The sequence below is a fragment of the Cimex lectularius genome, unplaced genomic scaffold (genome assembly GCF_000648675.2).
Source record: "Cimex lectularius strain Harlan isolate CLEC.00 unplaced genomic scaffold, Clec_2.1 scaffold10, whole genome shotgun sequence".
NCBI lineage: Eukaryota > Metazoa > Arthropoda > Insecta > Hemiptera > Cimicidae > Cimex > Cimex lectularius.
The window spans coordinates 2,301,973-2,329,494 of NW_019392665.1; the positions used below are offsets into that span (position 1 = coordinate 2,301,973).

General features: G+C 35.2%; 6 protein-coding genes and 2 long non-coding RNA genes across 11 annotated transcripts; all 8 read right to left on the minus strand.

The window, feature by feature from the left end:
* Positions 1–1,492: 1,492 nt before the first annotated feature.
* LOC106667389 lies at positions 1,493–3,991 on the minus strand. 4 transcript variants are annotated; one of them, XR_002909872.1, is made up of 4 exons: positions 3,240–3,991; positions 2,899–3,123; positions 1,843–2,848; positions 1,493–1,583 (listed from the first exon to the last, which is right to left on the minus strand). It is a non-coding gene; the product is annotated as an uncharacterized LOC106667389 (long non-coding RNA). The 4 variants fall into 4 exon arrangements; XR_002909870.1 differs by having other exon boundaries at positions 1,499–2,848; positions 3,240–3,405; positions 3,497–3,991; XR_002909869.1 differs by having other exon boundaries at positions 1,499–2,848.
* Positions 3,992–5,209: 1,218 nt separating this feature from the next.
* LOC112126292 lies at positions 5,210–6,124 on the minus strand. Its single transcript, XR_002909879.1, has 3 exons — positions 6,095–6,124; positions 5,984–6,041; positions 5,210–5,883 (listed from the first exon to the last, which is right to left on the minus strand). It is a non-coding gene; the product is annotated as an uncharacterized LOC112126292 (long non-coding RNA).
* Positions 6,125–8,001: 1,877 nt separating this feature from the next.
* On the minus strand, positions 8,002–9,820 carry LOC106667388. The gene is made up of 2 exons (XM_014395303.2): positions 9,353–9,820; positions 8,002–9,290 (listed from the first exon to the last, which is right to left on the minus strand). Exons 1-2 carry the CDS (start codon positions 9,555–9,557, stop codon positions 8,662–8,664), a joined length of 834 nt encoding a protein of 277 aa, XP_014250789.1. The 5' UTR covers positions 9,558–9,820; the 3' UTR covers positions 8,002–8,661.
* A 166-nt stretch (positions 9,821–9,986) lies between these two features.
* Positions 9,987–11,808, minus strand: LOC106667296. Its single transcript, XM_014395162.2, has 3 exons — positions 11,422–11,808; positions 11,041–11,354; positions 9,987–10,558 (listed from the first exon to the last, which is right to left on the minus strand). The coding sequence occupies exons 1-2, from the start codon at positions 11,546–11,548 to the stop codon at positions 11,047–11,049; spliced, it is 435 nt and encodes a 144-aa protein (XP_014250648.1). The 5' UTR covers positions 11,549–11,808; the 3' UTR covers positions 9,987–10,558; positions 11,041–11,046.
* Positions 11,809–12,129: 321 nt separating this feature from the next.
* LOC112126277 (longitudinals lacking protein, isoforms A/B/D/L-like) lies at positions 12,130–14,737 on the minus strand. Its single transcript, XM_024225037.1, has 2 exons — positions 14,544–14,737; positions 12,130–13,893 (listed from the first exon to the last, which is right to left on the minus strand). The coding sequence occupies exons 1-2, from the start codon at positions 14,684–14,686 to the stop codon at positions 13,677–13,679; spliced, it is 360 nt and encodes a 119-aa protein (XP_024080805.1). The 5' UTR covers positions 14,687–14,737; the 3' UTR covers positions 12,130–13,676.
* Positions 14,738–17,453: 2,716 nt separating this feature from the next.
* On the minus strand, positions 17,454–19,605 carry LOC106667343 (zinc finger protein 425-like). The gene is made up of 4 exons (XM_024225038.1): positions 18,923–19,605; positions 18,647–18,887; positions 18,421–18,585; positions 17,454–17,898 (listed from the first exon to the last, which is right to left on the minus strand). The coding sequence occupies exons 1-4, from the start codon at positions 19,148–19,150 to the stop codon at positions 17,705–17,707; spliced, it is 828 nt and encodes a 275-aa protein (XP_024080806.1). The 5' UTR covers positions 19,151–19,605; the 3' UTR covers positions 17,454–17,704.
* Positions 19,295–20,239, minus strand: LOC112126278 (zinc finger protein 454-like). The gene is made up of 3 exons (XM_024225039.1): positions 20,116–20,239; positions 19,625–19,838; positions 19,295–19,469 (listed from the first exon to the last, which is right to left on the minus strand). Exons 1-3 carry the CDS (start codon positions 20,237–20,239, stop codon positions 19,295–19,297), a joined length of 513 nt encoding a protein of 170 aa, XP_024080807.1.
* A 6,185-nt stretch (positions 20,240–26,424) lies between these two features.
* Positions 26,425–27,249, minus strand: LOC112126291 (telomere zinc finger-associated protein-like). Its single transcript, XM_024225089.1, has 2 exons — positions 26,993–27,249; positions 26,425–26,679 (listed from the first exon to the last, which is right to left on the minus strand). Exons 1-2 carry the CDS (start codon positions 27,162–27,164, stop codon positions 26,438–26,440), a joined length of 414 nt encoding a protein of 137 aa, XP_024080857.1. The 5' UTR covers positions 27,165–27,249; the 3' UTR covers positions 26,425–26,437.
* Positions 27,250–27,522: the final 273 nt, after the last annotated feature.

Sequence of the window (27,522 nt, forward strand, 5' to 3'; positions counted from 1 at the left end):
AGGCCGGTTCCTTCCCGCACTCGTATCTTAAATGCCTCTTCAGACTCTCTTTGTTGACGTAACATTTTCCACAATTCTTGCAGCCAAAACGCTTCAGCTTATCTGTAAAGTACAAACCAAATTATCAAGGATCCATCCATTCAGATTTTTTTTTTTTTAACTAAATTTTGAAATCAAGCGAATAATTCTACTATAATTAATTAAGGTTTTTAGTTGAGAGAAAAAGTTAATGGCACGAGCGGGATTCGAACCCACGATCTTCGGCTTTTCTCTTCTCTCTCTCGGATCTTCATGGGTTCAAATCCCGCTCGTGCCATTAACTTTTTTATCTCAACTAAAAACCTTAATTAATTGTAATATATTAATTGGTCAAGCGGACCACGAAATTAGTGAAATTAATTTTACTTACCATTAATTTTAATAGATACGAGTATTATGACATGAATTGGCACAAAATATGTTAAAATGTATTTAAATAATAAAAACATAATCCTAATCTTCAAATTTTGACAAACAAAATCTACACGGTAATAATTATCCATAATGAAAAACAGGAAAGGTAAAAGAAGAAAAAGAAAATATTAGAAAAAACTTTATTTTTGATTTTACGATATGGGCAACAGTATAGCAACTGAATCAATTTTTTTTTCAAAAGAGTACACTATTGTAAATTTACAATGTAATAATAAACAACTTAGGCTAGAGATCGTTAATAAAGTACTCCTATTTAAAAAAAAGTAGTGATGGGCTTATATGCTAGTTTGGAGTGTTGTCATGTTCTTTGTTCGAATCAGGATAAAATGAACTGATAATGTTGATGTATTGTGGACATAAATGACATAACGTTAGCAGTACGATTGCTTATCTTGACCTTTGCTGGATCTTGGGATGTAATTAACTGTAGACATGGTGTACACATAGTTGGCACAACATTAGATAGTTTAATATAATTTGCAACATACCTCAAAGTTGTGTGAGGTAAAACTTAACCTATAACAAAATCGCTCGTTAAAAAATAATTTAATGGCTGGAAAATTTATTTTTGGCAAATATGTAATCTGATAAACAAAATTTATGCCTATGATTTTAGGTGGAGACGTTTAGTGTTTGGCGATAATGTGGGTTTTTAGGGCAGCCTTGTACTTCGCCTTGTAGGAACAGTAGGGGCAGCCGAAAGTCGGCTCCTTTCCGCATTCGTACTTCAAATGCCTGGACAAGCTTTCCTTGTTGAGATATCTTTTACCACAAACTTCACACCCGAAACGCCTCTCCCTGCCTGGAAACAGAGGCAGAGTTAAAAAATGAAAATGCGGGACAAATTTTTTACAACGAGGAAAACATTTCGCGGCGTTTCATTTCACCTATTTATTTAATTGTAATTATTCCGAATATTCGCTGCATCGTTCAGCTGTGTTTAAAGACAATGTGGCTTTTAAGACTTGCTTTATGCTTCGCTTTGTATGGACAGTAGGAACATACAAAGGCAGGTTCCTTCCCGCACTCGTATCTTAAGTGCCTCCTCAGACTATCTTTGTTGACGTAACATTTTCCACAATTCTTGCAGCCAAAGCGTTTTAGTTTATCTGTAAAATTCAAACCAAATTATCAAGGATACTATTTACAATTTTTTTAGCACTTTAAAATAAAACATAAATTTTTCTTCATTTGTGCATCATATTGAAATAGGAGCACAAAATGTTTTCAACTGTCAAAAGTGACCTGGAAGAAAGAATTTCAAAAGAAATGTTTATTTGTGACAAGTAAATTTTAAAAATTGAATATTTATTGGAAGAAAAAGTAATTTTTTGATTTTATGACAATATGTACACAGTATAAATTGACCTAAAGGACACCATGATTCAATGAAGTAAATCTTAATCTTCCTCAGGTGTAAGAACTATCTTTAACTAGAACGGAAAAACAATCTTCGAATACACTTTTATGCTCAGTTCTCCGGTATTTTGTGAATGGCCTTTTCTATCAGGATGTTGGCGAATAATGCATTAGTCTTTTTTCCGCACATGTACCTCAGATGCCTTGTGAGACTCTTCTTGTTGACATACCTTTTACCACAAGCCTCGCACCCAAAATGCCTCTCCCTGCCTGGAAATAGAGGCAAAGTTAAAAAAAAAAAAATGAAAACGGGGTAAATTTTCACAATGAGGCCATTTCAAGACATTTCACTTCTTTATTTATTTGTAATAGTCTGAATATTTGCTGAAATCGTGCAGTTGTGTTTGAAGACTGTGGCTTTTAAGAGTTGGTTTGTGCTTCGCCTTGTACGGGCCAGGTTCCTGCCTCTTCACGCTGACATAACATTGTACACAACCCCTTCCAGCCAAAACTTTTTGCTTTTTTTGGAAAGTACAAATTGGATTATCAAGAATACCATTCACAGTTTTTTCTTTTTCTTGAGCATTTTATAATAAATTATTTCATTTGTGCATCGTGAAGCAGGATGACAAAATATTTTCAACGGTCAAAGGTGTCCTGGGAGAATGAGTTTCACAAGAAATGTTTATTTGCGACAACTGATACATTTTAACAATTGAATGTTTATTGGAAGAAAAAGTAATTTTTTCATATCAGGATAATACGAACAGCAGTATAATTTGGCCTAAAGGGCATCATGATTCGACTGAGTAAATATGCATCTTCCTCGGAAAGCCTAGAACTATCACAGAATGCTCGGTTGTCCTGTACTTTGTGAATGGCCTCATCTGGTAGAATTAGAAATAATAGTTGAGTATTTTTATCCGCTTGAGTACCTAAGATAAGCATTACAGATCATGCTGATAAATCTTTTTCCACAATACTCGCTTCCAGAAGACTCTGTAAATGAGCAAACCTATCTCAGTGTTATTGATTTAATTCTTCTTTTTTTTCTATTAACGTTACATTTTCAAAATATATTTTTATTTTGGAGATTTTTTCGTGTAAACATTTCTGGATGTTTGAAGATGATATGCTGTTTAAGGTGGGACTTTCGTTTTGCCTTGTAATGACAGGAAGGACAGCTGAAAGTCGGCTCCTTTCCACATTCGTACTTTAAATGCCTGGACAAGCTTTCCTTGTTGAGATATCTTTTACCACAAACTTCGCACCCGAAACGCCTTTCCCTGCCTGGAAATGGAGGCAGAGTTAAAAAATTGAAAATACAGGGAAAACTTTTACAATAATGCAAACATTTTGAGGCGTTTCATTCCACTTATTTATTTATAAATAGTCTGAATATTCACTGTAATCGTGCTGCTGTGTTTGAAGACAATGTGGCTTTTAAGACTTGCTTTGCCTGTGGCAGTAGGAACGTACGAAGGCCGGTTCCTTCCCGCACTCGTATCTTAAGTGCCTCCTTGATAACGTAACATTTTCCACAATCCTTGCAGCCAAAACATTTTAGCTTATCTGTAAAGTACAAACTGGATTATCAACGATACCATACACAGTTTTTTCTTTTCCTTTAGCATTTTAAAATAAATCAAATAATAAATTTTACTTCATTAGTGCACTAGCATGAAGTCGGATGACAAAATGTTTTCAACTGTCAAAAGTGACCTGGGAGAATAAATTTCAAAAAAATGTTTATTTATGACAACTGATACATTTTAAAAATTTATTGGAAGAAAAAATAATCCTTTGATTTCAGGACAATATGTACATCAGAGTATACTGAACTAAAGTACATCAAGTTTCAATGTTGTTGATGTGAATCTTCCTCAGAAGGTGTAAGAACTATCTTGAACAGAAGAACTATCTTCGAAAGCACTTTTAATGCTTAGTTGCCCTGTACTTTTTGAATAGCCTCATCTCATAGAATTAGAAATAATTGTTGACAATTTTTTCCCGCTTAAGTACCTAAGATGCCATTGACAACATTTCTTGTTGATAAATCTTTTCCCACAACCCTGGCTTCCAAAAGGCCTTGATATATCTGTAAATTAGCAAACCGATCTCAGTGTTATTGCTTCATTTTTTTTTTCTTGTATATTAACGTTACATTTTTAAAATATATTTTTATTTTGAGTATTTATTTGTTTCAGAATTTCCGGATGTTTGATCATTTCTGGATGTTTGAAGATGAGATGTTGTTGAAGGTGAGACTTTCGCTTCGCCTTATACTGGCAGGAAGGACAGCTGAAGGTCGGGTCCTTTCCACATTCGTAGTTTACATGGCGGTTCAAGTTTTCCTTACGGGTGTACCGTTTGCCGCAAGCTTCACATGCAAAACGCCTGCTGTCTGTAATTGAAGGATTGCTGTTAGTCCTTGAATAAACGGATTGTCAAGGCAATGGAGAATCTCTTCTCGATTACTAACTAAACATTATTAATTAGGGAAAATATCAAGGCGTGATTATCGTATTCGAATAGTCTAATCATGTGAGGTGATGTTTTTAAAGAAACAACACTCTCCTTTTTCTTTTTTTTGTTATAAATAATTTATTATGAAAGATGTTTTAATGTCATATGAGTTTTTACACTGGCTTTATGCTTGGCCCTGTATGGACAGCATGGGCAGCTGAAAGTCGGTTCCTTCCCACACTCATACCTCCAATGCCGTGTAAGATGGCACTTATTCCTGTAAGTCTTTCCACAGGTTACGCATCCAAACCGTCTCCAATCTACAACATACCATGTAAATTTTGAACTATGAAAGTGCAAAGGTATGTGTATTCGGTTAAAAATCTGCCATAAAAAAATAAATCTATATTATTAACTTAGATAAAGGAGATAAAGAACCTCAGGTGAATATCGATTCCAAATTTGTATTACCACTTTGTCCATTCTATCACTTCTGACGCAAATTTGCTCAATATGTTATTTGTAATAAACACAACACTGTAAATTACAAATTAAATATGAATCGAATGAAAGGCAGCTAAATAAAAACAACAGAAATACTTTAATTTGGAGGGACTTTATTTTAAAAATTTGATCATTCACTCTTTGCGTTGAGCAGAGAATGTAGGTGAGACAAATTGTAAATATTTATCTGGATGACGAAACACGATATGCTGCTTCAGGTGGGTTTTACGCTTTCCCCTATAAGCGCAATATGTGCAGAAGAAGGTCGGCTCTTTGCCGCACTCGTGATTGACATGCCTAAGAAAGTTGTCCTTGCGAGTGAAAGTGGAACCGCAAACAATGCAAGCGAAGCCTGAAACCAAAATAAAACTGGGGATAGTCAGTTAAATGGAAAACCGTCTCCGAAATAAAGGCTCGACGTGTTCGGCGCCTTCAAATGCACGATGACCAAGTGTCTCTTAAGATTTTCCTTTCGTTTAGCCCTGTACGGGCAATCGGCACACTTAAAAGTGGCCTCTTTTCCGCATTCGTAATTGATGTGTCTCTGGAGATTGTGCTTTAAAGTGAATCTTGCCTGACAGTTTGGGCACTGCCACAGAAAAGGTTTTCGGCCCCCTGCAATTTAAGAATTAAACAATTATAACTTCTTATAAAGACTATCCCCTAAATAATAATCATCTAGATATAAACTGTATAAAACTGTAAAACCTTTGGTAGTTATGGTTGGTTTGAAAAAAAAAATTAATTCAAACATTTTTTTTTTATTAAGTGAATTTAACATATTTAAAGAAAAAGTTAAAGCACTGGACAAATTGTATTTTGAAATTTGTAGAAAACAAGAAGAAACAGTCTCGTGAGTGTTGTGAGAGTTGGAATTGGTTTGTCTTCCCGTGCAGTTCTGTCATTGTAACCGATTATGCTTGATAATCATATGCTGGTTGAGGTGACCCTTTCGTTTGGCTTTATACGGGCAAAGATGGCAAATAAAGCTCGGTTCTTTGCCACACTCGTACTTCATGTGAAATGTCAGATGTCTCTTGTGCCTGAAGCTCCTACCACAATCGCAGCCAAAACGGACACCTGAAATACCAAAACTGATGATGCCTTGTTTGACTGACGATTGATTGAACCCGAGACAACTGTTTTAACAGTTTGTTAAATGATCAACTGTGATGTGTACCAAGGAGTATCAACCCAGGTTCAAACTGGGTTTTTATTATATTCAGCAATTCCTGAAACTATATTTACAATTAGAATAAATTATTTTTCAAAACGTTCGCATAATAATTACAGTTGGTGGTAGAGGTTTTGATGCTGCCCGATAACGTGAACCGTAAGGTGGGCCTTTTGCTTGGCTCTGTACGGGCAGTACTTGCAGGCGAAGCTGGGTTCCTTCCCGCACTCGTAACGCAGGTGTCTGTTTAATGTCTTCTTATAGGCAAACTTTCTGGTGCAGTTAGGACAACAGAAGTTCTTTGGCAGTCCTAGAACAACACTGCAATGAGGAAAACTAAACAGATTCGTTTTTACGATGATCTATTGAAGCGCTAAAACGTATAGATATCACGGCATTCAAGTCTAATCTGAAAATTGCTTCTTTATTGGTAGAAACATCAAGTCTGAGTAAAACAGCATTGTAAAAAAATTACATTTATTAATATTAAATGGAGAAAAATGAACAAGTAATTATTTTTGCAAAACAGTCCCACTTATAAATTGTTCTCTGTGCTTAAAAATCATGTGGTTGTTGAGGTGTGACTTCTGTTTTCCTTTGTAGCTGCAAAAGCTGCAGGGGAACTGGGGTTCCTTACCACACTCGTACCTGATATGCCTCATAAGATTGTATTTGTACGTGAAAGTCCTTCCGCAGACGTTGCAAATAAATGGTTTTGCTGAAAGCGATACATTAAATTAGACTAGAACTTGCTGTAATATAATGGGAAAATTAAGATGATCGATTTATTGATAAGACCGTTGGGCATACTTTTAACAGTAACAACTTTTTAACAGGAAAATACCTATGAGGTGTATATCGGATGTATTTCTTGTATATTGTGTCTACAGCCTGGTTTATGACAATCTGACTTCTTTTTTTCTATCATCCATTATGTATTCACAAGTCCTAAAGTTGTAATTTCATTTATTGTTACAAAACTGGTGCATCAAATTCTGATTGAAGGTCGATTAGCAATTGCCATTAGATATTTAAAAAACATAAAATAAGGGAAAAATCTATGGTTTTAAAGGGTAAGGTCAACGTTAGGGATGGTTAAAAATAAACTGTAAATATAATACTTCAGATTATATTGGTGTAGAATCATACAATTTCATTTGAATGAATGCTGTGACAACTTTAAAATGTATTTGTTGTGATATCTGAGTGTTTGAAGGCCAAGTGGGACACGAGATGGCTTTTGTGCTTCGCTTTGTAGGAGCAGTGCTTGCAGGGGAAAGCCGGTTCCTTTCCGCATTCGTACCTTTGATGCCGAACAAGCGTGTACTTGTAGGCAAACCGCCTGTAGCACTTATTGCAACAGAAGCTGGCATTTTTGGCTAAAATAACAAACATCAGTTAAAAAAATTGTCCTAATTGCAATAACAAAAAAAAAAAAATCACTGAATCGACTTTTTTTTTGTATTTCAATACACACAGATTTATTTCAAGGCAAAGGAAAGGCTTGCGGTTCGACTAGATTGTTGTAACCGCCGTAAAAATGCCTCAGGGTGATATGCGCCTGCAAGTGACAATTGCGCTTCGCCCGGTAAGGACAGTGAGGACAGTTAAACATAGGCTCCTTCCCGCATTCATAGCGGACGTGACGCACCAGTGTCTTCTTGTGGCTGAACACCCTGGCACAGGAAACGCAGGCAAACTTCTTCCTTGCGTCTGAAAACAAACAGTCAGCTGTTTACATCAGAACGAGCTTACCTCAAAAAAATACACTGAAATTGGTCATGTATTAGGCATTAAACATCATGGTCTAGCAGAAATTTAATATTCTCAGTTCGAGGATCTGAAGAAAACAGAAAAAATATTTAAAATGTCACTCCTAACACCAACACAAATCTTTTTCTGTCACGAATTTATTTCACATGGTCCTGAAATTGACACAAACTGAATGCATAAAAATGCATAAAAAATGTTTCCCGTCGAGCCCCACTTAGTGACAGGGTCTAAACATAGTATAAATATACAAACATTTGTCTAATATTTATTTTATACATAAGCTTCCAAAACCAACAACCTCTATATATTATGAGTATAAATGATTCATAATAGTAAATGTTTGAAAAATGCCTTCGCCATGCAAAATAAAATTTCATTTCACCTCATAAATTCAAAGCTCTTTGTGCATAAAATGTCCTTAACTTACTGCATCGAAAACTACAAATCGTGGTACATATTGATTAACTAACTTACAAAAATTATAAATTGAATACAAAAATTGAAGGAAAAAAATATCACAATCGATTATACAAAAACAAATTAAAGCTACTTTCATATTTTTTCTGATATTCTAATAAAAACAATAGTTCAACATAACTATCATGATCGAACTTTTTTTAGGATTTTAAATACATAATATAGCTAATGATTTTGAAGCTGAAGCAAAGATTCCGCTCTTCTGTCAGTAAATGCTAATTTATCGTAATATCATACAAGTAAAAAAAAAAAACCTTTAAAATACTTTTTATCTATGTTTATACGTGAATAAAAACTAAAAATAATGACGTTAAAATTAATTTATCTGCTTGAACAGAAAATAATGAGATCTGTTCATTCCTAGAGAAAGATACTTAAAAACATTAAATAGCACGTAATATTTTATGATTGATTAAATAAAACTGTTCAATTGGTTATGCTTGCTCGGTTTTTTCAGGTTCAGATTCATTTTTAGATTTATTTTTAGTGTCTTCTTTTTCTTCTTTTGACTCGGTCACACTTGAAGTATTTTCTTTTTTATTTTCTTCAATTTCTTTTGGCTTGTCGAAAGGTTGAGCAGACCCCGCCGGCTTTGTTTCACCAATTTTGAAGGTATTGGCGCCGGTAGGGTCGACGATCTTGATCACCCCATCACTGATCCTGAAGCCTCCTCCGATGATCATGGCCCCACCCCAGTTGGCAGGCCCTCCTATCCTGATGGCCGGTGTGCTCACCAAGCCTGAAGGGTCTGCAATCCTGATCGCTCGACCGGGCATCAAGCCAGACGGGTCCGCGATCGTGATCGCTCTGCCGGCCATCAAGCCAGAAGGGTCAGCGATCCTGATCGTCCCGCTGGCCACGGGCCCTGCCGTATCTGCGATTTTGATATCGCCAGTCGGGTTGTCCGTTTTGACTGCAGGGCTGATTTTGACGGGTTCCTTGCTTCCTTTTTTCTTCTGTTTGATTGGTTCACACCTCATTTTAGCCTTGGAATGTGCAATCAGGGTTTCATGATCCTCGAATGTTATGTAACATCTTTTACAAGTCAAAACTGATCTCTTGCCTAAAAGAAGCAAAAATATATATTTAAAAAATTCCATTTTTATTGGACATACGGGTTCTTACGTTTGCAAGAATGGTGCTTAAGATACCACTTGTGATTCGTCCTGAAAGTACAGTTTTCACAACTGTACCGTTTTAGTGGTGCACCGCTGACATCTCTTACACACGTGTTGATGTGGTTGATGAGCGCATACATGTACGTGAAAGACCTGGAACAGGTTGCGCACCTGTACGGAGGACCTGCTGCACCTGGAAAAGAGGTGAGCATAAGAATTCGAATGCCTGGCTTCTTCAGCAAGCAAAGGTTCAGGAGAAGGAAACTAAAGAAGGCAGAAAACAGCAAGGAATAAAACTAGAAAGGAGGGAAATCAATACTAATAACCCAAATATGGTACCTGAATGAAAAATAAAACAATACTTGTAAGAAAAGAAATAAGGACATCAAAGAATCAATCAGTAATCAGTAAAAATATTAACTTATGGTAATGTTATTACATCAAATCAATCACCAACTTAAGCCCTTTCATATAAAGGTATACAATTTTGAGGATTTGAATTTGATACTACTTAAAAAAAAATATATATAATAAAATAAGTCTGGCTGTAAGCCACACAGTTCAGTAATTCCTACTCTCTAGTCTGATTCCTGCGTTATTCTTTTTTTCCCTCGGGATAACGAATGGAAAGGCAAAACTCATTACGAGTATTCAACTTATTTTTTTTTTTTTAATTTTTATTATGCCTACACAGTTACATCCATAACACTACTGTTCTTATACACATGTGCTAGACAATCTAAAACTAAATAAGTAGTATAACATACCAATTAAAAACTACAACTTTAAGTGAAATAAAAAAAGAAAAGAACAAAGTGATAAAGTATATAATAAATTCATAAATAAATGGAAATAGTATACTTTAAAATTGTACCATAAACTTAACTAAATTTAAACTATAACTAATTTTTAAGCCTAGCACAAAACACAATAATATTCCTAAAGGCTTAAACAATTCATATAATTAATAATTAAAAATTATAACTAAAATCAAAACAATGAATTATAAAATAGTACAAAAATTATAGCTAAATTATATCTTAAAAAATTGATAATGCAAAATAACCCCACAAAGAATGAATTTCAGATCTTTTGCTTTTAATACTGATTTTCCTAAGAAATACTCTTTCATGTTGAATTGTTCCAAAACTAGACTTCTAATCATCCAAATGTCATGGTTTATACTCATTTCAGCCCTCAGCTGTACTGCTTACTGTAAAACAGAAAAATAAAAATTCACATAATAAATTTCTAAAGAATAAATTTCAAAATGATGGCACCGCACAAAGTACCTTTGGTTTAACCTCGAGTATTTTTTGAAAATAATAAAACAATTGTCACGATGAACAAATTGTTGAAATTGACCGTGTAATAAAATATATTATACTTTTATATCAGAACCAAATTGAAAAAGTTTTGACTAAATTTGTCACTGATGTTCGAAAGCTTACTACAATTTACAATAACCTGGCATGTACCGAAGATGAAGTCAAGTGAGCAGTTTTGAAGTATCCTTGAGAACCAAAGATGTTTGCTAATAAAACAATAGCCAATTAAAAAAAGTTCTTACAGGTTGGTGGACCGTAAGTCGGTGAAGCTGGTATTTTTTATTTACAAAATATATACAATTTATTACCATAGATGAACCAAAGATGCCAGGGGCTGCCATTCTGTTGTAGGTAAAAGTTAAAGTACCTCAATTTAATTTTTTATTTTCATAACTTCAGATGTATCTTCTTTGATACTGGCAACGGATTTGTCACCAGGATCGACTGATCCATTGGCTGTGACATTTTCCTGTGAACTGTCAAGGATCGACTGCTGGTTCTGGTCAACGCTAACTGCGACTAAATGCCGTGTCGGGTCGTTCATGGACATGACGTCCTTTATCAAGATGACAGAGTCTTTCTTCATGTCTCCGTTGCAGCCCTCTCTGCTGTTGACGTGAAGCAGTAGGGCTGTCGGGGTGGGAAAGCGTTTCTTGCACTCCTTGCAGATGTTCCTCATGCCTGGAAAACGTTCGGTTAATCGATTCCACGATGTCAGCCCCGAAAAACAGAAAAAAAAATTATTTACTTTTACACATGTGCCGTTTGAGATACCATTTGTGGTTGGTCCGGAAGGGGCATTTCTCACAGCTGTATCTCTTTATCGGCTTGGTTATCGCCTCGCACACCTCCAAATGTCGTAGCATGGCGTTCATGTACTTGAACGACTTGGAGCACGTGGCACACCTGTATACTCCACCTGAAGCGAGAATGTGTTAAGATTGTGCCGATTTCCTGCTAATTTCTGAATTCATGCCGTTCATGCCACATGCTGGTGTAGGAAGGGATGCGTGAAGGATGAAAGGTCTTTGAAATAAAACAAAACCCAATACAAAAAATTTTATTTCAGACACATTTGTTCTGGAAAATTCTGGAGATTTAGTCAATTTGGGAATGTGAGTGAACATTTAGAATATAAACAAATTTAAAATATATATATATATTTACCTTGTTTTCCCATGTAAATAAATCCTAAGTGAATCCATAAATAAAATTGACAATTACCTGAAAATCTCTGACTTACACCAATAAAACATTTGATTACGAAATGAAATGTATTTAATAAAAAAAAAAGAATACTATGACTGAAGTGCAAAAATTTGAAAACAGAAACTTCAACTACAAAATAATCTTAAAACTTTCTAATAAAAATAAATAAAGTGTTAAATTCATTCGATGATTAAAGATTGGAAATATCAATGAAGAACAAATGGGGAACAAGCTAAAAACAGCCAAGTTTAAAAAAAAAAAAAAAAAAAAAAAGAGTAACAAGACAAGTCAAACATGATGTAAAAGTCGTTCATCAAACTAGGTAAAAATTGTACGAGGTGGATGGAAAAGTTTGTGTTGTGTGAATATGACTGGTATTGTGTGGACGCAGTTTAACGTCTTGCCCGGGACGAGAAGTGAATTCACAAGACGGCTGAAAGACTGAAGGAGAGTATTTTGAAAACTACTTATAAACTACTATTTTTTTTGTCATTTTCTAAAAATGTAATAAAACCTATCAAAAATAGCAGAAGACTAAAATGTAATGAAATAACAGGGAGAAAATTTTTTAAATCAGAAATTAACATATATTCCAATTAAAAAAATGCACATGTACGGCCACCCTAAACAAAATTCATTCAATTTAAAAGATATGCAATTGCATATGGATATACCATTCGAGAGATTCTTGACTTTTTTAAGGTAAACAATTCAAAATTGCTTAATTGAAAATTAATTTTAAAACTTTTAATGTTTTATCATAAAAAATCATTTTTGTAAAACTAGACATCTTCCCAATTTCAATAATTTGTTAAACCTCTCTCTTCCCAGTGTATAGTTTTGATCATAGGAGGCAGTAGACAAAAATTGATTCCTTCATGATTTCATATTTTTCATGTCTCAAAAATTCCTGCAGTACTTGAAACTCTTGCTGTTGCAAGAAAGCATCTTTTAACAGATAAGATAAAATTCAATACAACCCTTTCAGACTGACATTTTTAGCACACAAATGTTTTACGTACGAATATTTCTCTTAATTTTTTATTAAAATAAAGAACAAGTGATTTTTTATTATTAATTGTTTATTAACTTTATGTACTTGATTGTGAGATCAATAGAGAAAGCAGAACTTCAAATCGAAAAGCTCTTCTTCCAGAATAATTCACTTTCACCCTCACTTTCTTATTAGCTACAAAAATCAAGGTTGAATGTTTCCATGTTTTCATTGCTGAAAATAAATTCATTTTCAATCAACAAAACGCTGTACGGGGCATGTTCAACGACAAACCTTTTTCGTCATTTTCAGTTGAGGCAGTGCTTGATGATCATGTGGGATTTGACAGAGGCCTTTTGCTTCGCCTTGTAAGGGCAGAAGGTGCAGCTGAACGATGGCTCCTTCCCGCATTCAAACTTCGTATGACGCCAGAGGTTTTTCTTGTACTTGAAGTTTCGAAAGCAGGTCGTGCAGGAGAAAAACTCTGCACAAAAAAGACAACGCAACTTAGACGATTAAAAACTGAGTCCGGGGGATAAATAAGATGCTTCGAAAATTGAATTGAAATTATTAAAGACACCTGTAAGGTACAGAAATCTATGACTTTCTAGACAGAGGGTCTTTCAACTTCCTGCAAGTTCTGAAGGCGCTGAAGTTCACTTTTTGTAACAACCGTTCTAAAATGCAGTCTGGTAGGAGTATAACAGGAGTAACAAGAAAAATGTAGTGTAAAAAATATTTATGCATATATATTTTTTGGTAATGCCTGAGTCGTTATATAAATTTACATTTTTTCGTAGTCAGTACTGGATCTTCGACGAATCCATCATATGTTTCCGTCCAATGTGGCTCTTGAGAGGGGCTTTCTGCTTACTCTTGTAAGGGCAGTGAGGGCATTGGAAGCCCGGCTCTTTGCCGCACTCCAGCCTCAGATGGCTGTTGAGATTATGCTTATATTTGTAGGACTTGGGACAAGTTGGACACTTAAATGGCGCACCTGCGAGAAAATTGGTCAATTATTAGAAATATTTTATTATCACAAAGTTTCATAGCTAATTGAAACAAATAAAAATCATAAACATTTTTAAAACATATTTGAATTATTAAGAAAAAAAATTGAAAGGAGTGCAGTGACGGCCATGAACTTACAACTTTTTCCAACTTCCATCTTTCAAGGAAGGCACCTACCAAATTAAAATAAATCAATCACCCCTCTTTTATTTTATTACTTAATTATTTAATCAAGGCACAAAAATATCAGTAAAATTGCAAGAACAGCAAAATGTGTGGGTAGTATGCGGGAGAACAAAATATCTTATTTTTTGAGATGGGGTACCGTGAACTGTGTCGTGGTCTTCATGGGCTTTTTAAAAAATTTCATCACCGTAGTTTGAATTGTCGTTTTGTCAGTTATCTTTGGGCAAGGCTGTACAACGGATAGTACAGATTTTATGACAAAGTTGGAGGAAGGAGATAAACTTCTTATACAAATTTTCAAAATGGAAATCTTTATAAAAACTTTTCATGAACAATATTGTTATTTCTGTTTGACAATACATCACAATTATTTTTCCAAATCAAAACATAATCCATTTAACAGTTAAGTTTAATAAAGCTGACAATTGAAACTCATGGCCCAGAATTTTTTTTCCCTGGCGGGAACTTAGAAATCCATCTTGGATTTGATGATAAGTTCGCGGTGGCGGCAGTAAATGTGCGACTTTAGATTTCCTTTGACTTTAGTCCTGTAGGAACAGTGAGGACAGCTGAAGGCGGGCTCTTTCCCGCACTCGTACTTCACGTGGGACATTAAGTTCCTCTTGTGCTTGTAAACTCTGGAGCACTGGGGACAGCAGAAAGGACCTGAAATCACACATGTTTTACTACCTTCGGACAGAAAGTGGTTTTCACCTTGTTTTCAGTTTACCTTTCGGTTTTTATTTTAAATTTAAAAAAAACTTCACTAAAATTCTGGATTGTTATAATTTGTAAAAATCAGATTGGTTAATAGACTATATTTACACTTCATAAAAAAAACATTAATAATTGATATATGGTAATTTTTGAAGAAGATATCACACAAGCTTTTTCTCTATAGTTTTAAGGTACCGGTAGATTCTTTAAACAATGGAAAAAATGAAAAAAGTATGAAATAACTACAAATCGAACTTGAGCCCAATGAGATGTTCTTGGTGGCGGCAGTAAACATGCGACTTGAGATTTCTTTTAACTTTAGTCCTGTAAGAACAGTGAGGACACTTGAAGCCGGGCTCTTTCCCGCACTCGTACCTCACGTGCGAGACTAAGTTCCTCTTGTGCTTGTACACTCTGGGACACTTGGGACACTGGAAAGGACCTGTAATCACACGTTTTACTATGCATAAACAAGAAGCTGTTTTCGCCTTGTTGTCCAGTTTACCTTTTGATTTTTAATTTAAAAAGGCCTCTGTTCTGTAAAAATCTGACAAAACCTAACTTTTTTGCCTTATGAACATAGCGTATTAGCCAAGGAAAATTGTGTATTTGACGATTCATTGTATTAATAGGGGAAGGGATCTTGAAAAAATAAAATAAAAAATAAGAGCAACAGTTTGAATCTAACCCCATGACCGTGGGTCTATGAGAGTCTATCACCGCTAACCACACAGCTACCATGGTCTCTCAAACTTAATTATGATAATTTTTGAAGAAGATATCTATATCTGAGTAATTATTTGTAATTCCAAAGTCTGTAAATTCTTTAAAAAAAAAAAAAAGAAAGAAAGTAATAAAATATTTATTAAGATTTAAAAACAAAACAGCATATTAATAGTCTTACAAGTTGCTCTCATATATGAGAAAGGAACTTTTTTTTAATTAGTATTTAAAACAAGACAGTGCTGACTTTTTCAGGGTGCTTCCTGTAAATGTGAGTCTTCAGATTGCCCTTGTGGAAACACTTATAGCTGCAGAACAGGCAGTCGAACCCGGGCAGCTTTCCGCACTCGAACTGCACATGAGATTTGAGGCTGGTCAAATGCCAGTACTGCCTGGAGCACTTGCCACATATGAAATGCTGCTGTCCGTCTGAAAATATTTCTTAGAGAATTCCCAAGGAAAACGGGGATATTTAAAGCATCGACTCACTGGCTTCCAGACCGTTTTTGAGCGATTTCTTCCTCGAACGACGCTTCTTCGGCGTCTCGACGTCCTCGGAGTGCACGATCGAGACGTGCCTCCACCAACTGGAATAGTAGCGAAATGTTTTCGTGCACTTATCGCATCTGAATACCTTCCCTTTAATCAAACAAAAAACGCATTTACTCTTTATTATAATATCACAATAATTTACAAAAATAAATATAATTTTTAAATCTATTCGATTAAACACAAAAAAACTCAAAAATGTTAACAAAATTTATTAACTTTTTCTATATATAAGTTTTTACAATGTGTCTTTTCAATTAATTTGTTCATATTAATTTACAAAAATTAACTTACAATATGAAAGTAACAAGAGCGAAAATCTATAAAAATATATAAACAAAAATATCGTATTGGAAATTCAGAAGTGAGGTTAAAAGTAGGCAAAGATATTTTTTTATTTTTTTGTCTTTTTTGAAAAAATCAGTCACTCTCATGCCTACTTGTCCACCAAAACTGACTTCTCTTTACAGGTTGTTAACAAACAAAAATCGCAACACGTTTCAATAAATAAGAACATATAACATACATTAAGCACCTTGTCTGTCAATATTTTACAAATTTCAAACAATTCAATGTTTAGATAGAAACAGATGGACATTTTTTTATTTTTTTAAATAAAATTAATCCACGGTTATAGAAATTTTTTAAATAATTAACAGTAAAAATATAGTCATATATTGTACAGAATAGCTTTTGGACATTTTGGACCCGTTTTCAACAAAATGTTAAACGACATTTACAGGCTGTTTAACCAACAGACAAAAATTAATGGATAGATCCTTAACAAATTAAAAAGGTCAGATGGCCAGAATCCGATCAGATCCAACAGAAAGAATTATAGAATCCAATTTCTACGCAATTAAACAATAAACTGCATACGTACAATTTAAAAAATTTCAACACATTCGCCATCTTCTAATTTTCTATTTTTCTTACAATAGGAAGACTGGGTGCTGAAAACTGGAAGAATTTTGATCAGAACTATCACAATTTACCTTAATTGTTGCTATTTTGTTTTGTCGAATTATTAAAAAAACTTTGTAAAAATTTTATAATTCATACAGAGAATTTCATAAATAACAATTACAAAACATAAAAATGTAAGTCAGGAAAACTATAAGCATTACCCAAAAAATTGTAATACAAATTTTTAACTAAGCTTAAGTATAATACTTAGTTGTTTTTTCTTTTTTTTTAAACTTAACATAAAACATCAATTTTTTAATACTAAAGGGCCTTAAAAATTAAAAATTTTAAGTACTAAATTTTCAAATTAGAATAAAGTATATTTCAAATCCATTCAGAGCTGAAAGTTTCAGGGTGTTTGCGGCCCATGTGGTCTCTGAGGACGGCCTTCCTATGGCACATGTAGCTGCAACAGGGGCACCGGAACCTCGGCGATTTCCCGCACTCGTATTTGGCATGGGCGACCAGATTCCTCTTGTATTTGTACTTCCTCATGCAAACATCACACGTGAAGAAACCTACAAATTGGGTTCGGTTAATTTTGGCACTATGACGTATAAGTCCGAGAAGGCTAAGAAGAAGAGGAGTTAAGGAATATAGCCAAGAAGAGAGGAGAAATCCTATTTTATTTGTAATATTTTAGTCGTCGGCTGAGCAATCGAACGATACAAGTTCACTAGTACTCGAGCAGGGAGTCAGAATGCCTGCGGAACATGTGGTTCCTCAGGTCGACCCTACGCTTGCACATGTAAGTGCAGCAGGGGCATTTGAACCTCGGCAGCTTCCCACACTCGTACTTGGTGTGCATGTAAAGGTTTCGCTTGTGCTTGTACTGCTTGAGGCAAGTGGGGCAGCCGAAGCGCTTCTCACCTGTACAGAAAGAAACATTCACCATTTTAGAGGGGAGCAGTTGTCTTTTTGTCTGTATGTATCGGGGGATAACGTTCTCTACGTGCCAAAAAAAAAAAAAAAGTAACGTCATAGAAAGGGTACTGCAATGATTGGGGATAACCATTATGATGTGAGATTTTGATTTAAACTTTTCTTTTTATCAGACAATGGGTAAATAAGATGGCTGAAAAGTACAACAAACTGATCAGGACTGTAACGTTCCAAAAGATTTGTCACTTTAAAGTGCAGTTTCTTGATCAAAAATCTGTCCACGATTTCAAGTCTTGTGCTAAAACAAAGTCTGAAACTGGTGTAATAAACTCACACCAACCCCCTGTGAATTTATTCAATTTATTAAAAAAACAAAATCATAGGCAATACATTAAAAAATAAACCGAATAAATTTGATAAAATTACATAGCATGTGTACAAAATATTGTTCGTTCTGGCGTATTGAATTATTTTATTGTCGAGCCGGAGATCAAATGACGGAATGCTTACGCATCAGGTGATCTCTCAAGACACCTTTGCGATGGCATCTGTAGTTACAGCAGGGGCATTTGAACCTGGGCGACTGCCCGCACTCGTATTTGACATGAGTGTACATGTTCCTTTTGTTCTTGTACCTTTTCATGCACGTGGGGCAGTTAAAGGGACGGTCTTTGTCTAAAAATAAAACCGGATCAGATTAAACACGAGGGTTCGAGGCGAATCTCGTTGAAACTACCATCGTCAAGAAGGAAATGCGTCATGAGGGGGGCGTCCGCCGACTCCCTGGGACCTTCGTCCTTCCGGAAGACTTCGTGGAGTACCCTGTGCCTCTTGAGCGTGCTCATTGAATTGAAAGTCTGCTTGCAAACCTCACACATGAGAGCAGCCCCTACAAAAGAGAAAATGGTCAGTCGAAATGGCCCCAATGGAAAAAAACCTTCAGGGAAGTGATGAGAAAGAAAAACGCTCGACAAAATAAAAGCACACATTAATTAATTTATTTCATATATCAATTTATAAGCTTGTCAGGGTGTTTGCAAAATATGTGGTTTTTCAGGTTGCCCTTTTGCTTGCTAAGAGCAGGACAGTAGGGACACTTGAACATCGGCTCCCGACCGCACTCGTACCTCAAGTGGTTCTGCAAGCTGGAATCTAGCTTGTACCGTTTCGAGCATTTGTGACAGACGAATCTTTTCTCCTCTGAAACCAGATGGCATCGGGTCAAGACATCATTCAACATCAAGCTCGTGCACAAAAGGATTAAATAGAAATAAATTTATAGGTTCAAATAGTAATGTTATATTTTAATTTTTGAATGGACAATTTGAAACAAATCATTTTTCAACCCCTCTAACAGCGAAACATATTGGCTGGGTCGCGTAATTCAGAGTGCTTGAAATACATATGACGCTTGAAGCTTCCCTTCTGCTTGCATGCATAGGGACAATGCTGACATCTGAACATAGGCGACTTGCCGCACTCGTACCTCAAGTGGTTCTGCAAGCTGGATTCGAGCTTGTACCTTTTCATGCATTTGTGACAGATGAACTTTTTCTCCTCTGAAACCAGGCGACAATGTTAAGTCAAATTTTCGAAAAGGCTTAAATGCAGTTTTTTAAAAAGAATAAAAACAGAGGTGACAGAAAAAAATCTTTATTTCTCGAAGACAATGATCGATCAGTTTTTCTCTCTGTATCAGTCTGGAAAAACTCGCTTGTCCACGGCTTTTGTGTCAGTCGGGTTGTACTTTTCCGAATGCTTGCAGTACATGTGACGCTTGAAGCTGCCCTTTTGTTTGCAAGCATATGGACAATGCTGACATCTGAACATGGGCGACTTGCCACATTCGTATTTGTTATGGGTGTAAAGGCTGCTTAAGTGTTTGTAACCTTTGCAGCACACGTTACAAACGAAGGGTTTGTCTCCTTCTGAAAAAAAAGGACAAAAATACGTTAGTTTATAAATTTAAAAAAAAAATTAATTCTTCTGGGTTTCTGCAAGACGAACATCCATCTCGAGCAAGTCTGCAGGGTTTGTATTGATTATTAAACAATCAATAAAATTATAAAGAAACCAAGAATCCTAACACTTTCTTGTATTTTAAAATCCAACAAAAAAATTAAACGGTTTTGTTTTTGCGGTCCAGGTGCAGATTGAAATTTCGTTTCAGATTCGACACAAACTCGCACGGTTTACACTTAAAACCACAAACGTCTTCTTCGCCCAATTCAACTTCATTGATCCTCTTCCCGCATTGGAAGCATTTTATGGAAACAGGAAATTCTGCAAAATACAAAGAAGAAATTACAGCAAGTTGTGTCTGTGGCATTTGTTTTGCTTATTTCAAGTTTTTGTCTGGATCAATTTCTAAAGACTGGTGACAAAAAATAATTCCATAGAGAAGTCGCACAATTAATATCAAACTCATTTCTCCTTAGAATGGCATCTTTTGGCTAATAAAACATTACAGTTACTTTTCCGACTTTACATTCTAAAAAAATTCTCGATTTCAGAGAAATATCGAGTACTCTGGGGTGGTGTGAATGAATATGTCAATTTATTAGCGTGAATAGAGGAGCTTATCCCCAATTATCCCGAATAATATCAAGTACCCTGGGGTGGGAATAAATGTATGAATTTATTAGCGTGAATGGAAGGGCTCATATCCAACTACTCCAAGAAATATTGAATACTCTGGGGTAGTGTGAATGCTAATGATGTGTATTTAATGTTGATAAAATATCACAAATGAAAAATGTTGAAAATTCTCTTTAAAACAAACAGACAGATGAAAAAAAGGAAAGAAGAAAAAAAAGAAAAGAAACAACACAGTATTTATTGAAGACTTTTTGTGTAATGGACAATAGCAATGTGCCTCTTCAGGTTTCCCTTGCGTTTGAAAGCGATGGAGCAATCTGTACACCTGAAACGTGGGGTTTGACCGCATTCAAATTTCAGGTGGGTCTTCAGGCTGCTATAGTGCTTGTACCGTCTCGAGCAATTTTCACATTTGTAAGGCTGATCGAGTTCTAGAAAACAAAAACAAAAAAGAAATTCGAATGATTTAATATTTGTCAATATTAGTGATCGACGTCCTATAAATATCCAATATGGGTAAAATCTACCATTTTGCGATAAATATATATATAAATAAAGATATTTATTGGAAAATAAAAACAACACTTCACAGTCACCATTTTTTTTTTTTTTCAACATCTAGTTCTAGTAACTACCTCTAATAAATACTAAAACTGCTGTTCTGTCACCAGTTCGCAGTGGGTGTGCGAATAAAACTAAACAGTTTTTTTTCATTCAAAACCGGCCTATATTATAAATTAGGATGATGAGCACAAAATAATAACAAAATTAACAAGATAAAATGGACATAAGGAAACTGAACTTTTGGATGGACTGGTATTTATACCTATTATATTCGAAGAAGAATTTTTAAAAATTAAACCAAGTTTTTTGTTTAATATTTATTTTATTTTTAACAAAATTCATTTTCATAAACCAATATAGACGAATTTCCGACAGCTTATCTTTTAACTTTTAATATTAAGTAATTTATAGTTTTCTTTCTTGAAAAATTCACTTGATTTAAACGTCCTTTGTGAGTATTTATATGAAGGTGTGCTGTTTGTCAGGGTGGACCCGGTTGAGATGTCGTTTCAGGTTGCCTTTCTGCTTGCAGCTCAGGTCGCAGTAGGGGCAGGCGAAGGTGGCCAGCTTGCCGCACTCATACTTCAGATGCTTAGCCAGGCTGCCGAAATACTTGTAACTTCTATCACAGTTGCGGCAACGGTGTGGCTTTTTGGCGTCTGCAATACGCAAGTGGAATACAATATTAGTTACATAAGGCCGGACAATGAGGAAATGGTCAAAAATACCTAGAAATGTCTTTCACATAAGAGTGATTCCAAAGACAAAGCGCCGCCAATTAGTTAAAACATAAAAATACAAACTTGTCTAACATACAAGAACAAATACTTATTGTTAATTAATATTACTATTTAAAGTACTGTATACAAATCTATGGGAAGTTTAAATAAAAACAAAAATTGCATAAACTGAAAATGTCAATCAAATATTTAGCTCAGACTCAGAAAAATATAGCACCGTAGTAAAATTAGAGTTTATAAAATGAAAACTTTATTTTTTGTAGGTTCGAAGCATCATCATGCATACATTCATCAACTCAAAAATTTACCAATAATAATAGCAAGTGGAAGTGATAGAAGATGTTAATTCGATATTCAGATATTAGTAAAATAGAAAAAATTAAAAACCAGGATTTGGTTCCCAAGAAAATAAACCCTAAAATTACATGTAATAAACTAGCAAGCTTAATATTAAGATTTTCAAATAATAAGAAAAGTTTTTTGTTTTGTCACGCCTAGCTATAAAAAAAGCCGCAAAGAAAGGAAATTATTGCATGTCTTTAAATGGAATGAACTGTCAATTATGAATTGAACAAGAAAAAAAATCATTGTGCAAGGATAGGAAATATAATTATAAAATCATCAAAGAAAATTCTATATGTGGATGTAATCAACTAACAAACTGCAAGATTTTTCCATTTTCCCCCTACATACCACTTAAAATTGAAAATTAGAATATTCCTAAATTAAAAAAAAAACACTTATTTTACTTATTCTCCCACGACCATAAATAGTTTATTACATTTATTTAATTTTTTGTAAATCATTTTTAATGATTTATGTCACATCCGCTCCCGGTGGTTATTTATGATGTGTGTCTTGAGGGAGTTCTTCTGTTTTGATTTGTGAGGGCAGAACGGGCACCAGAAGATGGCCGGAAGTCGGCATTCGTCCTTTCTGTGACTCGCCAGGCTCCGTCGATGCCTGTACTGTTTGAAACAGTCCGGGCATCTGTATAACCATGCGCCTAAAATAAAGTTTAAAACAAAAGTATATAAAAATAATCGTCATGGAGCCGATGGACTTGCTCGTGAGGTCTCCAAGGCGAAAGAAGGATGATAGATAGACTAGGGGATCGCAGTTGACAAAACGTCCTGTCAAAATAATCCATTGTGATGCACAGCGACATAAAAATTTATTTGACAATAAAAACAAATGAATCACAATTATCAGTTCTTTACACATATTTTAAATTTTCTGGCAAATTAAAAGAAGTAGTATTGATTGTACTTCACCATACTATATTCGGTATATGGCATATTGATTTAAACAAGCTTGAATACCCCATGAATCCAATCCACGAGACAAATCAAAGTTTTATCTGGAAAAATAATGAATTAATGCAATTTATGAGCAAAAGTACAAATTTGTTTGAAGTTTGACTTACTTCTGTTTTCTTCTGGAGGCAAAAAACGAAAGCCTGAAGTCGATGTCCAAATTAAATTTAGAAATTTTTAGGGCCAATATAAAGAAATGTTAAAGAAAACGTTAATAATATTTATTTAACTCTTCTACCTTTATATTACAAATTATAATTTTCATAAATAATACACTTTCATGTTTAATTTGTGTTATAACTTTAGAAGTTTGTTCAATTAACAAGGAGTGGTTTGATTCGATAATCTGAAAGCTACGTGCCCTTAAAAGGTACTCCATTCTCGAATGTGATAGAATTTTGATAATTCATTTTATGGATTTACATCATGGTGAGAGCCGAGGCGAACTTCTTGTGCTTGACCCCGATGTGGGTCTTCAGGTGCTGCTTCCATTTGGTCCGGTAGCTGCAGAAGGGGCACACGAACTGTGGCTCCTTCCCGCATTCGTACTTTCTGTGACGGAAGAGACTCTGCGAGTGCCTGTACTGCTTGGAGCAGTCCGGACACTTGAATATGAAACCCGGTAAGTAGCCAATGACTAGAATCAAAAAATGGTCGAGATAAGCCAACAAGCCCCAAGGGGCCCGGTGTTTGAACGCGAGAGGCATGCACTAAAACAAAGCGAGGCGTTAGTCATGAGCTCTAGCTGTATTAAAAAAACCAATAAAAGAAAACAAAGAAAAATTTAAAAAAAGCCCTTAGGATCTTGTACGAATCTTGGGCTAGAGCTGCAACTGTCACCAGATTGGCTAGGAACAACATGCACAAGGAGAAACAGAAGGACCGGTAAGAAGGTGAATAAAACGACACAGGAGTAAAACATCATTATTGTCGGTTACAACGACCAGTCAATTTTATCTCCTCCCGGATTCAAGCGTAAAGATAAATGATCCCGCTTTCCAGCTCCACTCCCTCCTCAACAACAACCCTTACAGCATCTTAAATCTGAAAAAGAGATTCTGTTAGTGAACGAAATCGAAACCTTGTGAGAAAAATGTCCATAAATCAGAACATCTGAAAACAGCCGATGGGAAAAACAGACAGACTCAAAATTAAATAAGTCAGATTTTATTGTCAGAAATTTTAAATAGTTAATCTACAAGAATTGGTGTTGTTTCTACTTCGATCTTTTCCCATCAGGTGTTTGGCAACGATGTGCTTCTTCAAGTTCTGCTTCTGTTTGCACTTGTGGGGACAATGCGGGCATTTGAAACGAGGCTCTTGGCCGCATTCGAACTTCTTGTGGTTGTGCAGGCTCTGAACGTGTTTGTACCGTTTTCCACAGGAAGGACACACAAACATGCCTCGTGCTAAAATTAACAATGAAAAGAAACAAAATGAAATAAAATTATTTATTATTTTATTTATATTTTTTGGTGTCAGGCGTGCTTGGTAGGCTTTTCTGGTGAATAATAAATTACTTAACAAAACCTCAATAACTGGTTGAGAAAAAAAATCAAATTCAACCTTTTCTCGCATTAAAATGAACAGATATTGTTAACTGCCGAGTATTTTGACTTGTAATGATAATAATGCAGGAAGTTTAAGGGCCGACAAAAAGCTAAGGTCGTCCTTGGTCCTCTGCATAATTTTTCTTCTCTTTTTGGGCTCTGATCAGAAAAATGAAGTCCAGTCACATTCAATCCCTCACAGTACTTCATATTCCTAGGGTGGGGATGAACTTACTCAATTCTCACTAATAACTTACTTTTAATCTCCAGTCGTACACTCACCCCAGAGCATTCAATACTCCTTGGGGTAAAGTTAAACCCTTCCTTTTACTCTAATAAATTACATCCATCCCAATAAATTATCATAAATATCACACCCGGCACAAAGTCACAGTCACTCTCCTCTACTCGAAATTTCTCGGGGCAGGGTTCTCAATTGAATTCCACGTCGGATACCCAAGAAACAAATGTAAATTTTATTGACATATGTCATAATTTTGTCTTATTTTGATATTAAAAAGTCAACATTAAATCGTCCCTTCTGTTAATTTTCAAGACCCTTCAGCAATAGTAAAATGTTTAAAAAGTCTTTCCTGTAAAATGAAAATATGCAATGCAAGACTCGCGGCATATTAGGGGATAGAGTGAGGTTAACACATGTTACACTAATAAATTGTGTTGAAAACATTCAATCCAATAAATTAACATACACACAACACCCGATACAAACCTAGAATTCTGGACACATTCACTCCCTTTCAACCCGAATTTTCAAAATCAGTGAAGAAGACAACACTAAGTAGATATACAAAATAAAAACCCTCAGTCTTTTAGTGAAATCTACAACCGTTCAAAATTAATCATTAAACGAAATAACTAAAAATTTAAGTCTAGAAAGCTAGCTCCAACTGAAATCTTCATTTCTCCATTTTTCTCTGTGTTCAGATTTCCAGGCGATAGTGAAGATTCTCTCGGTTGTGTGGCATCTGAAACGTACAATCAGAGAAAGGGAGCTTGATGTATTCAATTGAAATTTACTTTAAAGAAATGTATTTTCTAGTTGACATAATTAATTTAATAAATCGGTTAAACGCAATCCATCCTTGCTTATTATAAGCGTCATCATGTTTCGAGTATTTTTCAGGTCGCTTTCTGACCGTAAAACATTATCCATTATTGTACAAATACTGAGGAAGTAACTTTGGCAAGGAGGCTGATATCTGCGGCCAAATTTTCAAGCCATCTGGGTGCTTGAGAGCTACGTGGGATTTAAGGTGCTGCTTCTGTTTAGACTTGTGCTTGCAATAAGGGCAGGGGAACATGGGCTCCTTCCCGCATTCCAACCTCCTATGACTCACAAGGTTGTTTTTGTATTTGTACTTTTTCGAACAGACTGGACAAACGAAGGGGCCTGGAAAAGAAAAAATTAATGTCAATTCAATGATCGCGATAGCTTTTTTTATATCATTTGTAATAAATGCTTATACTTGCTGATTGTTTGTTATTCGTTTAACAGGCATACGGTAAACCTTATTTTTTCTATTTCAAAAAGGGTTTTGGTTTCTTCCTAAAATAATCTCACTACTTAAACATCAAACTGTGAAAACTGACAGAATTATTTGTCATCCGGATCAAAAGGTGAATAATTTTTAAAAGGCCCGGGCTGGCCAGCAGGAAAAATTAATTTTCACCCACAGAATGAACAAGAAAATCTTTTTTTAAGGCATAAAAAAAAAAACAATGAAATAATTTTTGTTTTTTATTTGATATTGGTACAGGGTGGTTTTGGAGGCGGTCGCGCAATGAATGGCCACATTTGCCTCTCCGTCGGGTGTTTCATCATTACATGGGACTTGAGGTGTTCCTTCAATTTGGATTTGTGAGAGCAGAACGGACAATAGAAGCTCGGCAGTTTCCCGCATTCAAATTTTCTGTGCCTGCTCAAACTCCTCTGGTACTTGTACGTCTTCCAGCAGACCGGGCAAGGGAAGCGTTTATCGGCTGAAAAAATAATTTAAATTATTATTGTAGAATTTGATTTGTCTTGATTGTTAGTACTTAGAAATATGTATTTACATACAAATGTACATATAAATGGTGCATGCAACTTTTTCATATGCACTTGATGTTTAAATGAAAATACTAGTTTTGGTCTTATAATCTTTGAAACGGTTGATGCCCTCAAATACTGTTTTCATGCGGTTTCACTGCTGTTCCATTGTTAGTATAATATACGCGAAAGAAAAAAGAGCAGAATGGCCGGGAGGCTGTTTAGAAAATTTTTGGTTCAAATTGAAATTAAAAAAGAACAAACCCGTCCTCTCTTCTGATGCTCGATTTAATATTTTGGATACATTTTGCCCGAAAGCTTGGGCCACGAGGTTCTTTTGTCCAGGTGTTTGAAGAAGAAATGGGTTTTCAGATGCTGTTTCCGCGTGGACTTGTAACTGCAATAAGGACAGACAAACCCTGGCGGTTGTCCGCATTCGAATCTCACGTGGAAGACTAGGGTCTTTTTGTGCTTGTAACGTTTGTTACACTTCACGCAGGCGAACGGTCTCTCTGTATCTCCTACAAAAACACATACACATTAAATTAGTGGAATTTGAAGATTGTTTGATTCTGCTTATTTGAACCGTACTCGACCTTTTATTACTGTAGGGCAATTTATTTTAACTATCAAATCACTAAAGGTGGAGGTTTTTAAAGGAGAAAAAAGTAATACAGAATAAACCAAACTTTTTATTCATTTGTAAATGTACAAAATATTTACGTGTTTGCCAGTTGAATCTTAATGTCTGATAGCATTACAGTCCGTTTAAGATCAGGGTGAAAACAACTGCA